Below are 16,495 nucleotides of genomic sequence, written 5' to 3'. Positions count from 1 at the left end.
CTCCCTTTGACAGCCCTTTTTGTCCTCTCTGATGGACCAGGACGACCTGGACGCTACTCACTTGTTTCCTTGCCGTGTTTCCTGAACTGCATGATGATTCTGTTGACTGTCGAAAGCGGGATTCCCAAATTCTACGAAATTTGCCGCTGACTTATTCCACCATCTGCTTGACCAACTATCCTTCCTCTAACAAAATCTGACAATTCGAGAGAACCTTGAGTTCTAAGCATGTTGTAGCACAAGATAATTAGTGTGCGGACCATTTTCATTTATATAGTGTTATATACATTTATATAAAAATTAGGTGTCTATTTACTTGTGACCACTCAGTGTACAACGTTACCACAGCGGGAAGTGCAGAACGTGTCTGTAATAAAAGGTTTAATTTTAATAGAATAATTAAAACATATAATTCTATATATTTAAGTTCCTGATGATTTTGTATATATATAACTTGAATACTATAACTCAGAATTATATTTTTATGCATTACTATTCAACCATTTACAACAATGTTCAAGTAATTATGTATATGGCGAGGTTGGTTAGGGCGCTCGACTCGCAACCTGCGGGTTCGAATCACCGTCACACCAAACATGCTCGTCCTGTCAGCCGTGGGGGCGTTGTAAAATGACGGTCAATCCCATTATTCGTTGGTAAAAGAGTAGCCCAAGAATTGGCGGTGGGTGGTGATGACTAGCTGCCTTCCCTCTAGTCTTACACTGCTAAATTAGGGATGGCTAGCGCAGATAGCCCTGGTGTAGCTTTGCGCGAAATACAAAAACAAACAAACAATAATTATGTATATAACATACAATAATACCACTAATAATATACATTCAACATCCTCCTTGTGGTTAAGAGACAACTCTAAAGGCTTATACATTGGGTTTCAATACTCGTGGATGGCATAACACAGATAGCCCATAGTGTAGTTTTAGGCATAACCACAAACAAACAATACATTCACCCAAAATATAGGTATTACTTTGATTTAATTAACCTAAAATTGACTTCATATTAAATTTATGTCTTTCTTTGGTGTTTTTTTTCATGTGTGAAATCTACATACATTAACAACTGGTAAGTATCTCTTCTTAATTAGGGATGACGAGCCAACGTTGGAAGCATCTTCAAGAACTTGGAAGTCGTATTTTACCTAAATGAGAAAAAGAAAAACCACACAATCTTTCCATACCTGGAAAACTAAAGTATTACTGAACAAATGAGCAGAATATATAGTTAATTAATAATTGATAATTAATAAAGCAAAAAATAGAAATAAGCTTTCAAAACGCACAATGAAAACTATATGAGCAACGGCCAATGTTAAATGATTCCTCAACATTTTTAAACAGTATAACGATGCCACCTTATAAAATAAACGTGTGTAGCTGTATGTGAAGAGGCTTAACTTACTATAAATCTTAAGAGGTGGTACGTATAAATGGTATTTTATGTAAGAAATTAGTATATCTTTCAAAAACTGTGCATTAACACCAGCTAATCGTTCATCTCTACTTAACAAAGAATTAGTTAATTTGTAACACAAAACATCTATTGATTCTCCAATATTAGCTGCACTTTCAGTATTAGGTTTATTTAAAATTATTGTTTAGTGGAAATTTATGAATTACTTGTTTCGACACTCAGTAAATAGAGAAATTAACATGTTTTTGTCGCGTGCATAACCTTTGACTTCATCCAGTATATTTTTATTGCATTCACATCTAATTTCATGTAAATCTTTTTACCTCTATATTTATCTTTAGCATCAGGAAATATTGTTTTAATTTTAGATTCGGTATAAAAGTAGGAATAAGGTTATATTTGCTGAATACACTGACATTTTTTTTTTTTTGGCTAGTGTACGTGGTAATGATATTACTAAACTATAGATTAACATCGAAATACTGACATCGTCGATATGCAGCGTAACATCAATGTCGCACCTAAGGCCTCTTCCACAAAATAACAACTAGGTATGTTCGATGTAGGTAACTTTAAAGACCGTCTAATCTATAGCTCCCGAATAAATTCCTTAATAGTAGTGGCCAAAAAAGACCTGTCATGTAAAAGTAAACAACAAAGAAAGAAAACTATAGTGTCAAAGAATGTAAAAGATCAACCAGAAAAGTAAAATGGATAGTGAAGGAAGTATAAGCACGATTTTTATACTGAACTTCAAATTGATGAGAAATTACAACAAAAACAAGAAGAAGAACATCCTAAACTCAGAGAAAACAGTATATTCCTGGATACTGAAACACATACACAAATTCATGAAACACAGGAAACACATTCAGACGGATTCACATTAGTTACAAAAACAAAACGAAAACCATCACAAAACACTAATATGCAATCACAAGATAACAGAAAACACACACAACCATCTAAACACTCAGTTATAATAGAATGCATACCGAGAAGATACTAAGAATCTCACCTAGTAGCTGAAATTCGACGATGTAAGCCTGATGTAAAACTTGCAGGAATTAAACGTCTAGCTGAGGATGGTATCTTAGTAAGAGGCTGAACTAAAAAGTTCCCTCCCTCAATGAATGGCCTCAGAATGCTTTCAAATCAGGACATATTACACTACATCTACCAAGAGCAAAAGCAAATGTGTTCGATAAAAAAATATTTCATATACACGAAAATAGAAAAAAAGTAGAAAAGCAGTACATACAACAGAAACCCAGTGTAATATCAAACAGTGTTATTCTCTGATATCAGAGCTTTCAGATAGAAGAGGCAAAAACATCTGCCGTATTCGTAACGCAATGTTACAATTACCAATGTTATGGGCACATTGCGCCAGCCTGCAAATTTTTCCACAATGTGTGGGTTGTAATGGAGATTACCATATTTCAGCATCTAAAAAAAAGAAAGTAAAAACCCTCTATACTGTAATTGCAAACATATATACAGTGCAAATTACAAAGGATGTTCCAAATACAAGGGCATCAAATAAACATTTACATCACACATCACAATATCAAATCGAAGGAAACAAATTAAGGAACTAAACCAGACATAAAAGCTAGCTATAATAACTCCACTAGTACCTACACCAATATCACAACCGACAGCTTCATCTACCTGAATCACACAACCATATACCTATGCAGCTGCAGTACGTGCACCACATAAAAAGCAAATAAATCCCAATAAATAAATATCCTGACATGAGAAAGGAACAACTGAACAAAAACACAAACCGAAATAATGAGCAAACAATAAATATCCAGCACTCAGACACACCAAAAATAGAAATAATTCCTATCATATTAGGAGTCAGGAATATATTTACAGATTCTATAGTAGTACCCAGTTTAAACTTCCAATTGTCGCTGCATTATTCATGGCCTCGCCCTTTGTCCAACGAAATACACACAATAAATAATTTGTATTAACTTATTAGATATTTTTGTCTTGTCTATTACTTGATTTCGCAAATTCAAACACCTTGAACATCCTTGTCTATTTTACTATTTCAAAACAACGTTTCTGATTATTTTCACAGATCTATCTAACTGTCTGTCTATATACTTTACCCCAAAACTAAACATACAGTTTGCATACTGTTCTATATTGTCTACTTGCATGGGGTAGTTATCGAGTAAGTGCCCGAATAGTAACAGAAAAGGAAGCGTGTGATCGGACAAACATGTACGAGTTGTTATTCTGGTCTGTATAAGTTGTTTTGAGCATTTATTAGTCATACCACACATACACACCTATTTGTATAAAATCATGTGATTCTGATATAATATTTTCCGAAACAGATTAACGCTGTGTTCAGGCAACTTATCTGCATTTGTTGTAGAGTCATGCCTCGTCACTTGCCAGAACTTATAGGACATCAAATTGTTCGACTGTCCAGAAATGGTATGAAGCAAACAGACATTGCCAGAATAGTAGAGTATCCCAGTGTACTGTATCTAGAATCCTGAAACGTCATCGAACTACAAAAAACGTTGTTCCAGGAAAGTCTACTGGCAGACGCCGAAAACTGCTTCTCGAGATGACCGTGTTTTGTACAGTTTAGTGCATCAAAGACTAAAGAAGTCTTGCAACACCTTACGACATGTATGGCATTAACACATTAATTCCAGAGTATCCAGAAAAACAGTGAATAGGAGACTAACCAAACAATTTTCTTTTGGAAGAAAGGTTATCTACAAACCAATATTAGCCAGAATTCACCGTCTAACAATGTTACTTGGATAATACAACATGCATTACAGTTAGGATACTGGCAACATTTCACCTTTTCAGATGAGTCCTGTTTCCGGTTTGTTAAAGTTGATGGTAGGATTTGTGTTCGTCGTTTGTCTGGAGAACAAATAAGGGAAGACTGTCTTTCCCACAGGAGGTGGTGCAGTACATGCTTGAGCAACTATTCATCATGGTGGAAAAACTGCTCTTCATATCCTCCAGGGAAACATCAATGTCGCCTCCTACAGGCACCACATACAAACGATATTGCTGCCATATGCTAGGGCAAGGTTTGGTAGTAACTTTACGTTCCAGAATGTCAATGTTACTGCCCACAGTGTGCATATTGTACACGATTATCTCGAATAGAAGAAAGTTACAAGATTGACATGGCCAGCAAAGTCTCCAACTGTAGTCTCATTGAGAACTGTTGGGCAGAACTGAGCCGGAAAATTGCTAACCACGACCCTAAATCAGCTACTGTTGCAGCGCCTTCTAGTCAGAAGTTGGGATGAAATCACGGTGGATTACACCAATAACTTCATCGACAGCATGTCATATCGCCTTGCAGAGGTTACTAGAGTACGAGGAGGATCAACACAATACTGAATGTTTAATATGAACTGATATATGGTTACAGATGTTATATTTTTTCATTATATATGTTTTGGTAAGATTTTGTTGTGATAGGTGAAATGCCAACTTACGTATCTTTCTACAGATGTCTGATAAATTGTTTGCTGTTCTAATAAATCTTTCATGATGTCCATATAACTTGTCTCATTATACAAATTAAATATGTAGATGTTTAATATAGCATGCATTTATTAGTTTGACAGCATTAAGTGTATTTGTATTCCATCTTAATAATAGTTATCTTAGTTCTTATGAAATATGGAAACATTTTGACCAAAACTGTAGTTGAACTGATATTACACACTCATTACTAGTAAATATATTTTTAAAATATGTTTATTAGACAAAATATGCTAAAAGCATTAACTGTGCGATCCTCTTATTAAACAAAGTTCTAACATTATTTACGTCTGTCGGGTTTCATAAGTTTTTTGTTGATTAATTGTCTTCCTCAATGGTATTTCAGTTGTCTTTTACTGACCAATGAGCCTATATTGATATAGGATTTGAATAGTATGAAGCGTTGATGCTACGAAGTATAAGCTCATTCTAGTGAGTAGAAGACAACTAAAAAACACCATTTTATCGATGAGGACTGAATACCCAAATTGGTATAACCCAGTAACAAGTGCTGACTCGAATAACAGATTAAGATTCGTATTTATTTTTCATAATTTCCTACCTACTTTCTTGGAATAATTGAATAAATCATATTAATAACTAACATTTCTTTATATTTTTTAAACTACGAAATGATAGTTCAAATACATAATTTTTGATGAAGCAAATAAAGATAAAAAGCTTAAAATTGATTAAATCTGTTGTTATTGGAATGTAATCGACTGTCTTCGTGTCTCTCTTTATTATTTAGATGGAAACATACAGTTAAAGTGTATATAATATATAAGAAGTTAATATTAAATGAGTAAAATTTATTTTAAATAATGTATATGTAACTAATAAAATTTATAACTTACACAAAATGTCTCCGCAACTTTCTTGGCTCCAGATTGTTTTACACTTCTATCCAAAACGACCTGTAAAATTATTACAAATAATATCAAGATAGAATTGAACAAAATATATTTGATATACATCATATAAAATGCTTGTAGCTTCTGTACGTCTAGTAAATCAGGCTTTCGTTCATGTAAAAATAATAGTAACATTTATTATTTTATTAAAATGGTCCAGGTGTGAAACATGCAGTATAAGTTGAACACCTCTAAACTCTACATAGAAAAACTTGTATGTTATTTTTTTTCATTTTTAATATATATGTATTCTCATTATTAGGTACGTAAAAACGAATATTTATTTTTATAATAAATATTATTTTTATAAAACTTTCAATATTAAAGATTAGACAGTAAAAAACAACTACCATCATGACTTCTGGCATTAAGGCTATCAGTCCTTCAATCACACTGTGAAATCGTATAGGTTTGTGTTGAATTATTTCCTCCCACCTGAAATAGTATTAATATCATTTGTCAGAAGAAATCAGTATTAGGCCTATTGTTTAGCACTTCATTTCCTAGAAAAAGTGTTTCACAAGATATAACTATTAATATTAGCAAATTTCTTTAATCAGTAGGTTTAGTAGAAAAACATTACATTCTGTGTTATAAATAACATTAATTATTAAAGGATCAGCCAGTAGTATAGAGTATATTAGTTAAGATTGAGCTGAAAATAGGCAATGACGCTAGAGAGAAAGTACTGACAAAGTTCTAGTTTAATAGAAAAATACATTTGTCTATCTAACACATTTTTATCAGATCAAAACCTTTTCAAGTCTTCTAATCAGAACATAGATTTAGCAAGTTGCCATACGCCAATTTTATGTACAGAAAACCTCGTACCCATAAAATAAGTTATGTAGTTTTAAATAAAGTTTGTAAGACACTTTTTCTTAATAATAAATTTTAAATCATTCCTGGAGTTAAAAATTTGTGATTTTTATTTACTTTTGATATTTTTACATTCCTTCAAATTAACTCTTAACCATAACTTTGAGAAAAAGTTCTAAATAAAATAATTGTAATTTTAAGTAATAATTTAGTTTAAATAGATTAACAAACCAAAATATCAAGAATAAATAAATAAATAAACCCCATTCAACAAATAACAATACTTTCACAACAAATGTCTAAATCAATATAAAATTCTTAAAGATGAAGGCTATAGATAAATACCAATAATATCATTTGCAAACGGAAGGATGTACAACGATCAATGTTTCTTAAGTATTACAATTGCCCAATGTTAAACCTTATTAAAGTATACTTTTGTTCAAATACAATTTTTAGTTCAAATTTAATCTCGTTCACATTTTTTGATTAATAAACGTTTTACTTGTTCTTTATTTGTAACATATATCCAAAAAAGAAAGTCACATTTTTAAAAATATGACTTATAACATGAAGTAATTTCAAAATATAAATCATTGGTTTGTCAAGAATGAAAGCTTACCGAGTCTCGTGCGTCATCATTACCATAGCAGTAGCACTGTGCTTGTAGAACAGCACGAAATCGATTGCAGTCATGTTATGAGCATTTGGTAAAATCTTACAGTTGAGCGAAAGTAAAAATTTAACTGCCTTAGCCTTGTTATACAATGTTGCTAGGTGTAGTGCTGTATTCTGAAATAGATAAAAGTATTCAACTTTTAGTTCAATTATACAAAATGTTATTAATATTCAAAAGTTGACATTTTTAAACTGAAAAATAAATATTTGTTGTACTTGTTTGGTTTTGTACAAAGATACAAATACAGTATCTTCTCGCTATCAAACATGGGGAATCTAACCCCGAATTTTATGGTTGTAAATCCGTTAATTTACCATTTAATCACTAGGGAACGTTTGCTTTTTACAATTTTTTGTCAAAATTGTATAATATCCATGTTATTAAATGATACTTGAGAAAAAGTAAAAAAAAATGCTTAGTAAATTCAACACAACAAGATGATCCTTTCTAAGTTAAAAGTATTAACATTTCTAATTGTTTGGAATGTACATTTGAGGTTTTCATGTTTTTAACAAGTAAGGTGATAAAATTAATGTTACTTGTTAAATGCTTTCGTTCAGTTATTAAATATACAATTCAGACACTACGTCTAAAATATTTGTTGCACACAGTCCAACCCATGTGGCCGGTTTGAAATCATACAAAACACTGTGGAACAAGATGTTTAAAAACATATTTTTATTACACTTATTTTTTTGTTTGTATTCGTTAATTAAAATGTTAAAAGATATTTTATCAGATAACAAATATACGTGTTTGGGATCAGACAGACATTGTCTCTTTATGACTTAGCTGCTTAAGACATATATGAAACATAAGTTATGTAAGGTATAATCTAATATTTATTTTCTTTTTGCTTTCATTGACAGTATTGATTAGAATGTTGGATATACCTACTTTTATTATCTTTATTTATTACTATCATACTCTTACTGTAAACATTGTTTTGATTTGTTACTTAATATATGGATTTAGGACTAAACTAAATTTCCTAAGCTGGCTGAACCATATGAGATATTGTTGGGTTTACAGCCGAAATGTTGCATTAACAGCGAGGGTGCCTAACTGATCGAAAATACATTCTAAACTTTATAAGTAAGAAATGTATATTTAATTACCAATACTCATTACCAGGTTCTTTGTTAGTTTCTTTCTAAGTAGGTAGTTTGCTGTAATTGAAAGTTAATATTATCAAATGTTATTTTTCGTTTGTGGTATAAAGTCGTGTCTCCCATAATACTTTTATTTAATGATTGCCTAATTACGTTTGATTTAAGTATTTGTTGATCGCTGCCCACGTATTGATTCTTTAGTCGCTTCTCGTCCAAGGCTACTTTCTGAAGATTGTTCAAATGATGATTTCCTAGTTGTGTTTAAAACAAGACTTTCTGCAGTATTTCTTAAAATATAACCATCTCGTCATCTCCAGATAAACATTGTCTTATTATGTTTGATTTACACACTTTGAAGATGAATTTTAAGAGAAACAATGCCTATTGGTGCTTTATTGAAGCTTCTTGGAAATGACTTTAAGATAAAGATTACTCTAATCATGGTGGATTGAAACCATTTGGAAACGTTTTTCTGGTGCAATTTGTTTATTTGGACATGATTGTCTAGATAAACTTTATTTATAATCATGTTATATTTATCACTGTCCAGAGAAGGACTGTCTAATCATATTTGATTCACACTACTTGTAAACGGTTGTTCACATATATATATATTATTTATAGTCATGTTTTATTTATCACTATCCAGATAGGAATTGTCTAATCGTTCTTCATTCAGACTTCTTGGATATAGTTGTCTGGAGGAAAATTAATTAGCCATGGTTGATTGCAGCTTCATTTATATTATTATATAATTAATGAATTATTGGAATGTCATGGTATTTGTTTATATTTTAGCTTATCTTTAATCTTTTATTGTGAATATCGTTCATAGGTACCTCACCCTGTTCCATTTCAAACAGACTTTTTTGTCACTTCATTCTAGGCCTAGGGGTAAGTTGCTATCAGTGTGTTACAATCTTTCTTCGGCCAAGAAAAGATTGAAAACTGGAACAACGAGAACTTAAGTGATGTGCTAGAAGATCTAAAGAAAATGATATTGTTGTAAGCGATGTGAAAGTTTATTAAAGGCAAAGGCATGCCACTGATAAAGAGTAGAAATTGTAATAATTAGTCTAATAACTTAAATGATCAGGTAATCAATCCACCATCCCTCTGGATGAAAGTAACTAGGCAGATTCACTAAAGAAGAGTCATTATTCTGATAGGCATAGAGAGAAGATTAGCAAATATGACATTTTGATTGTGAAAACAGCGTTGAACATGCCGGATTCAAGATCTCGATGGTGGATGAAAATTGGTGGGAAGGTGATGCGTTCAAATAATTCGTTCATAGAAGTAGGTAGTTTGATATGAAAATTGAATCGAAGAGCATGAAATCCCAGACCTTATAATCGATGATAAAAGTTGAAAAGACTAGAAAGCCAGATATTGTAACCATAAATGAAAAAGGATTGAATAGAGATGTTGCAAGCATAAAACAGATGGAATGCATTCAAATCCTAGTACGTTCCTAACAGCTAACGGAGGAGATGCAGATGGGAGGTAACTTTCTGGCTGAACCTTCCAGGTAAGATATTTGTCGACAATAATACAAATATATATGGTAATATATGAATGGAAACATCGTCAGTTCGGATAATAAAGAGGAATGGATTACGACAAGGGCGGTATTTATGACGTCCAGGACAAAAAGTATTGCACTGGTCTTGGAGGCATTAATGAAAATATCTCAGTTACGGCTCCAGGCTAAATAAGTGTATACAGTAGACTACAGAACTTTATATAGGATGATCATTGTTGAGCAGGTGGCCATAATAGCTGTACAAAATCGTATTCAAAAAGATGTAATGGAAATCTAGAGTGTGACATATCAGCAACGTATAAAGGAAGGATATAATATTCATTCTTAAGGCACACTGGAGTATAGGTAGAAGGAACGTGAGAGAGCTCTTTCGATGGAAACTGCTGCACATCGACCAGTGTGGTTTGTTTGTTTGTTTTTGAAGTTGAGCACAAAGCTACACAATGGGCTATCTCTGCTCTGCTCACCACGGGTATCGAAACCCGGTTTCTAGCGGTGTAAATCCGCAGACATACCGCTGTGCCACTGGGAGGGGAGCACCAGTGAGAAAAGAGATGACAAAACAAATGTAAGTAATTAGAAATGAAAATTGAGGGAGCTTGAAAATTAAACCGCGATGCCATACACAACAAAACCATGAACAAAGTCAAAAAGAAGCATACCAGAAAGCTATAAAACGCTAAAGTGATTGACGAGTATATCATAATGCTTGAGGAGCTGTTCCTTGATAGAAAGGTGAGGACGAAATCCAGCTTGGGAATGAAGTAGTGTACGACAATTCTGAAGAAATAAAAGGACGCGTTCAAGATACTAAGATTATTAAAAAAAGGGAAATGGCTTGAAGTTGATGTTTATCACAAAAATACAATTACCGATTTATATTTTAAGTTTCACATTTTTATTCCCAATAGCCTTAAAATAATTTAGTGTACATTCTAGTTCACAAGATGTTTGAGTTATGCAGTAATATAATGTTTTATCACGTTGTCTTTATTCTATTGTATCAAGCTGTAGAAACTAGTAGAAATGTGCGAGAAAAGTTATAAGAAAATATCAACTCGAGGATTATTTTCAAACAACAACTAAGAATTCAGGGTTATGCTAGTGTAAAAAACAGAATTCCTGCTTGAAAACGATCACGAATTACCTATGTGTATAGCTGTTCTCGATGCAAACACCCATTCAAGAACACACAACTGTAGTAAAGGCAACAAAGTCCTCTATCCATTCAAGAACACACAACTGTAATGGATAGAGGACTTTGTTGCCTTTACTACAGTTGTGTGTTCTTGAATGGATAGAGGACTTTGTTGCCTTTACGTAAACACCCATTCAAGAACACACAAAGTCCTCTATCCAACTTCATGCTTGGGCATATGGATAATCTACACGTTAGGATAATGAAATTTAGTTCGAATGTGGAAAACTTCGGATCTGGGAGTCTTTATACATTAAACTAGTTCAAATTAACCTGAACGTAAATCAATATTTACCGCTCTTAAGGCTGAAAATGTGAGTCGTTATAGTCAAGTTATGATCTTTAGACTCAAGTTCTAAACAAGTGAGCTCCAAATGCCTAAGGGAAGGGGCAGAAACTATGCTGTCAACGGAGACGACGACGTCATAGTTCCACACAATGTCACCAGAAGGTGCGTTGCTAGTCTGCCATGACAGGCAGCCATAACAGACCATTACGTAATAGTTCTACGAAAATGAACCAGAGGGAGTGGCTATCTTAGGGAGGGAAGATATCATAGTTCGATACCAGAGGGCCTGTTACTCAAGGTGGATTAACTTACTAAGGTTTATAAGCATATATTCAATCATACTTTAATATTTCCTGACCTTTTATATTATTACTTGTTCATTCCAACTCAGTACATAAGAACTTATATAGTTTATAAACGACAGAGTCCAATTCTTGTATTCAACAATCGGTTCAGATAGTGTCAGTCGGGTTAGATTAATTTTTCAAAAGCAAAATTCCATTCAATTCTACTTTTGAATAACTACATAAACGTGTGAAATATATGAAATTTCATTATGTACTAATATCTAAGTATTATTTTATACATCTCATATTATAATGTTTCGAAAATGATTTTAAGCAGAGTCGTTTAACAATATTTCATTAGTTCTATATTTAATTACATTTCCTGACCGTTTATATAAATCGTTCTGAAAAAGGACGCTTATTTAATTATCATGCCATAATTAAAAGTTACACTTTCACTAACTGGACTTTATATCAATATAATTTGACAAAATATTTCATTTTACACATGATAGTTTATCTTACACAAGTTTTACAAGGGTGGACACTCTATATCCACATGTGACTACGTGATTAATGTCTAGCTTTAATTGTGTTAAGGCCATTATTTTAACAACAATCTTACTGTCCGCAGGATTTTAATAAATATGCTGTTATCCGTTATTTGAATGAGATCACAACTTACATTTTACTACACAATAAATATGTTTAATCACTGTCATAGAATAACAACATTTAACATTTTTTCATAAATCTTTGACGACTGAACCTTCTTGGACCTTCGATAACGATAATAAGCAACTTATATACAATACTGTCTACTCACACGATCCTTACAGTACTTTTTTATTGTAAGTTTACGTTCAACAGTTCTTCTACGTGATCTTATGTTGAGATTACGTGGAGGCAGTCCTAATGGATCAAAATATTTTTCTTTGTTATCTCAACCAATGAAAATACAGATCCAGTGAATACCGGATTTAGGACTCGGATCCAGATTGACAATGTACAATTGTTTTTCTGTATGATAAGGTAGTTTATCACTGGCAAACACACCTCCAAACTTCTTTCACGTGCATAAATCTTGTGAAACTATTGAATAAATTTATAAAGTGTTCATAGCTTCTTTCAGACAACGTTCAGTAGGACACCAACTGTTTAACTTTCATAAGTCAACGAGACAACCATTATAACATATTTTTTGTAAACACTGACAAAGCTTCCTTTTTCAGAACGATTTACATATAAATGATCAGGATATGTAATTAAATATAGAATTCATGAAATAGTGTTAAACTACACTGCTTAAAATCATTTTCGAAACATTTTAATATGAGATGTTTGTTAGTGTATAATGAACTTTCATATATTTCACGCGTGTATCTAGTTATTCAAAAGTAGAAATAAAACGATTTTTCCTTTAGAAAAATTATTCTAACACCGACTGACACTACCTGAACCGATTGTTGAATACAAGAATCAGACTCTATCGTTTATAAACTATGTACAAGGAATGAACAAGTAATAATATAAAACGTCAGGAAATGTAAAAGTATGATTAAATATATGCTTATAAACCTTAGTAAGTTAATCCACCTATAGTAACAGGCCTTCTGGTATCGAACTAAGATATCTTCCCTCCCTAAGGTAACCGCACCCTATACTTGAAGTACCAGCCATTTATACTCGTGCAAAATAGCTCAGTATAACGCAATAAGAATGATAACTCAATACGAGACAATAGTCACAGCGTAATGAAGTGAAAAATTGTGTGAAATCGCTCATTTTCTATGAAAAAAATATTTGAACTCAGTAGTATTTAATGAGAAATATTTGCAATACTGATGGTGTTTTTGTTTAAATTTCTTGTGTGATTCTTGTTGATCCTGTATCCAACAAAATCACGGACCTACAAACAATTTGCTGCATATAACTTGAAAAATAAGTGTTTAAAATGCCGATGAAATACGGACAACATCAGTAACTCCAGAATTAAAGACTCCATGTAAAAGAATATCATTAAGTGATTCAACCAAATTTCAAGCACCTGAAGCTTATTGTCATAAAGAATATATAAAAACTAGAAAGCTTACCCCTTCTCTGTCTGTCTGATTTAGCAGGTGGGAGTGAACTAAAAATATCTTGTGTATGGTGTGAGTGTAGCCATTCAGAGCAGCGTAGTGAAAAGCAGTTCGGCCCTTGTGATCACTAAATTTGGATATAATAAAAATGAGAACCATTATAACAATAATAACGTACATTGAACTTTGAAAAGTGTGAATTTCAGCAGTCTATGGTTACAAAGTATTATTTTTCAGTTTATTCATATCTCATCACTAATGTTCAAAGAAAACTTATTTAATATGTAATCTATTCTAAACGAAGATTTTATAGTGACATGCGAATAATAAAACACGTGTAATCAGAAAAATACAGATATTGAAATGGAAAAATATTAAAAACGGCAATAAAATAAAAACAACATGAGCGATATACTAGTTATATACTAGCGATATACTAGATTACATACTAGTTAATAAGCGCCCCCTGACTTAGCAATAACTGAACCACGTGTGTATGCCCGTTCTCGGAGGCAATGTGCAAAGGTGTCATTCCGTTACCATCGGGGTCATTGATAACAATATAGTTTTCTGTCATTTGAAGCATATAACAGATAATGTGATAATGACCAAACCTAGAAAGAGAAAATATATTATCAAATTGACTAATCATGTAATAATCTTACATTTGTACAATGAAACATAAATATATATATATATGTAATAGCAGAATATCATTAATTTAAATTCCATATAAATAATTTGCGATTCGCAACATCAAACCAGTTTCTTGTCGGACATAATTAATGGGACAAAGTTGCACCCTAACTGCAATAGAAAAACAAGAGGTAATCCTCAACAGCCGCGGAACTAGAACTTCTTTTGGGCAGGAGTAAAGTAAATTAATCAACAAGAGCTTTTTTCCCCTTTTTATTAACTATATTTTTGTGTGCCAGCAATACTAAGCGTGGGGCGCGTATATACCTGATAGAATATTATTACTCATTAAGATCTCTACTAGCCTACCCACATATTGGAATTCTTTTGCGAAGTATTACAATAAATTAATCTATGAGACCTTGGACGAGGTCAAATGCATCAATCAAAAGAGTTTGATCTTCTGAGTCCAAAAATGTAATTGGATCTCAAATCGGTCAAGAGATTACGGAGCTATGAGATAAAAGTTCGTACTTGAAAAGATAAAAAACAAACAGACTCAGAGCTGTTCTGTGAGCCGCTAAGATACGGCTAAAAAACAAACAAAAGAATGTTAATAAAATGCATATTTCTAATGTCTAAACCATATGTACGTGTGATCATTAGTTTAGACCCTTGGCATTATAAGTATTACGCTATAGTTAAAATGATGTAAAACAAAATTAGCAAGTATCTTTTCCAATTATCATTTACTTCCAAATTACTTGCTTGATTGTTTGTGATTAAGCACAAAACTACACAATGGGCTATCTGTGCTCTGCCCACCACGGGTATCGAAACCCGGATTCTTGCGTTGTAAGTCCGCAGACATACCGCTGTACTACTGGTGGGCAAATTACTTGCATCATGGGAAATCTGAACGCCAAAACCTTTACGCTGAATCATATATTTTCTTTTTTAAATAATTATTTTCATTACATAATGGACTTGACATACATTCAAGCATTTTGTGACAACAATAACTTTGCTCTTACTTGCTTTTTTAGGCCTGATTACACACACAAGTTCGCCGCTTAGCCTACGAGATTCACTTTAATTTACTGATATTACAAATAAAAAATTAAATCCGTCGAGGTCTTACTTTGCAGCCAAATGCAAAGGTGACTGGAGCTCATTATTCTTCACATTAATTTGAGCTCCAAACTCTAACAGGATCTTAGTAATCTGCAGCTTTCCTTTTCTTGAAGCGTAGTGTGTAGGTGTACATCCGAATGAATCCTTCTCATTTACAAGCTTAGCGAGTTCGGTTCTGTACTCCTGAGAGGAAGTGGTAATATTAACGACAAATATTGCTCATATAAATTCTTGAAATTCTGCGTGTTCAAATAATTCAAATCGTGTGTAATTAATAACTATAATCGTCTTTTTACAAACAACTAAAGCTATGAGTGTTCAAATAATTTTACTTACGTATATTGAAAAATAATTAATGTGAACGAAAAAGCATTTGTAATTGCAGATATGATTTTTAATGTAAACATGATTATGAGTGAATGCGTAAAAACTACGCTGTTATAATCGAGGCACAATGCACGGATAAATAGATAGATAGATACAGATTATTCTCTCAGTAAACGTTTGTAATTATTTTGTTTAAAAAGATCGCTATAATCTGCTTTTATACCTCTTTTAGTCTTAATATGAAGTCGTCCATGGATCCACAATAAAATACAAGGTGGTGAAGCAAGTTACGATTCAACTTGTCTTTATGGTGTACATTTGCTCCCATTTGCAACAATTTTCTCATTGCTTTCCAAGCGCCTCTAGTGGTAGCATTTAACAAAACAGATCGTCCTTCTTTATCAATTGCCTTCATGTCTGCCCCCTAGCAGGAAAGTGAAAATGTATCTGACTTGTTTAAGTGAATTATCATAAAACTATTATCAAAAGTATT

At 32.6% G+C, this 16,495-nt stretch overlaps 1 protein-coding gene across 1 annotated transcript in view; it reads right to left on the bottom strand.

Moving 5' to 3' along the window:
• Window positions 1–16,495, bottom strand: part of LOC106460882 (transient receptor potential cation channel subfamily A member 1-like) — a gene marked incomplete at its 3' end in the record, with an annotated part of 50,088 nt that overhangs the window by 19,671 nt on the left and 13,922 nt on the right. The window contains exons 7-14 of the mRNA XM_022387685.1: window positions 16,226–16,426; window positions 15,683–15,858; window positions 14,355–14,519; window positions 13,918–14,032; window positions 7,336–7,505; window positions 6,245–6,329; window positions 5,838–5,897; window positions 1,073–1,159 (exon numbers count right to left, since the gene is read on the bottom strand). Of these exons, the coding sequence (XP_022243393.1) occupies window positions 1,073–1,159; window positions 5,838–5,897; window positions 6,245–6,329; window positions 7,336–7,505; window positions 13,918–14,032; window positions 14,355–14,519; window positions 15,683–15,858; window positions 16,226–16,426 (1,059 nt within the window). The remainder of the gene's footprint in view (window positions 1–1,072; window positions 1,160–5,837; window positions 5,898–6,244; window positions 6,330–7,335; window positions 7,506–13,917; window positions 14,033–14,354; window positions 14,520–15,682; window positions 15,859–16,225; window positions 16,427–16,495) is intronic.

This window comes from Limulus polyphemus, unplaced genomic scaffold (assembly GCF_000517525.1).
Source record: "Limulus polyphemus unplaced genomic scaffold, Limulus_polyphemus-2.1.2 Scaffold854, whole genome shotgun sequence".
NCBI lineage: Eukaryota > Metazoa > Arthropoda > Merostomata > Xiphosura > Limulidae > Limulus > Limulus polyphemus.
The sequence above is the reverse complement of the archived record's forward strand: the minus strand, read 5'-3'. Positions and strand labels throughout refer to the sequence as shown.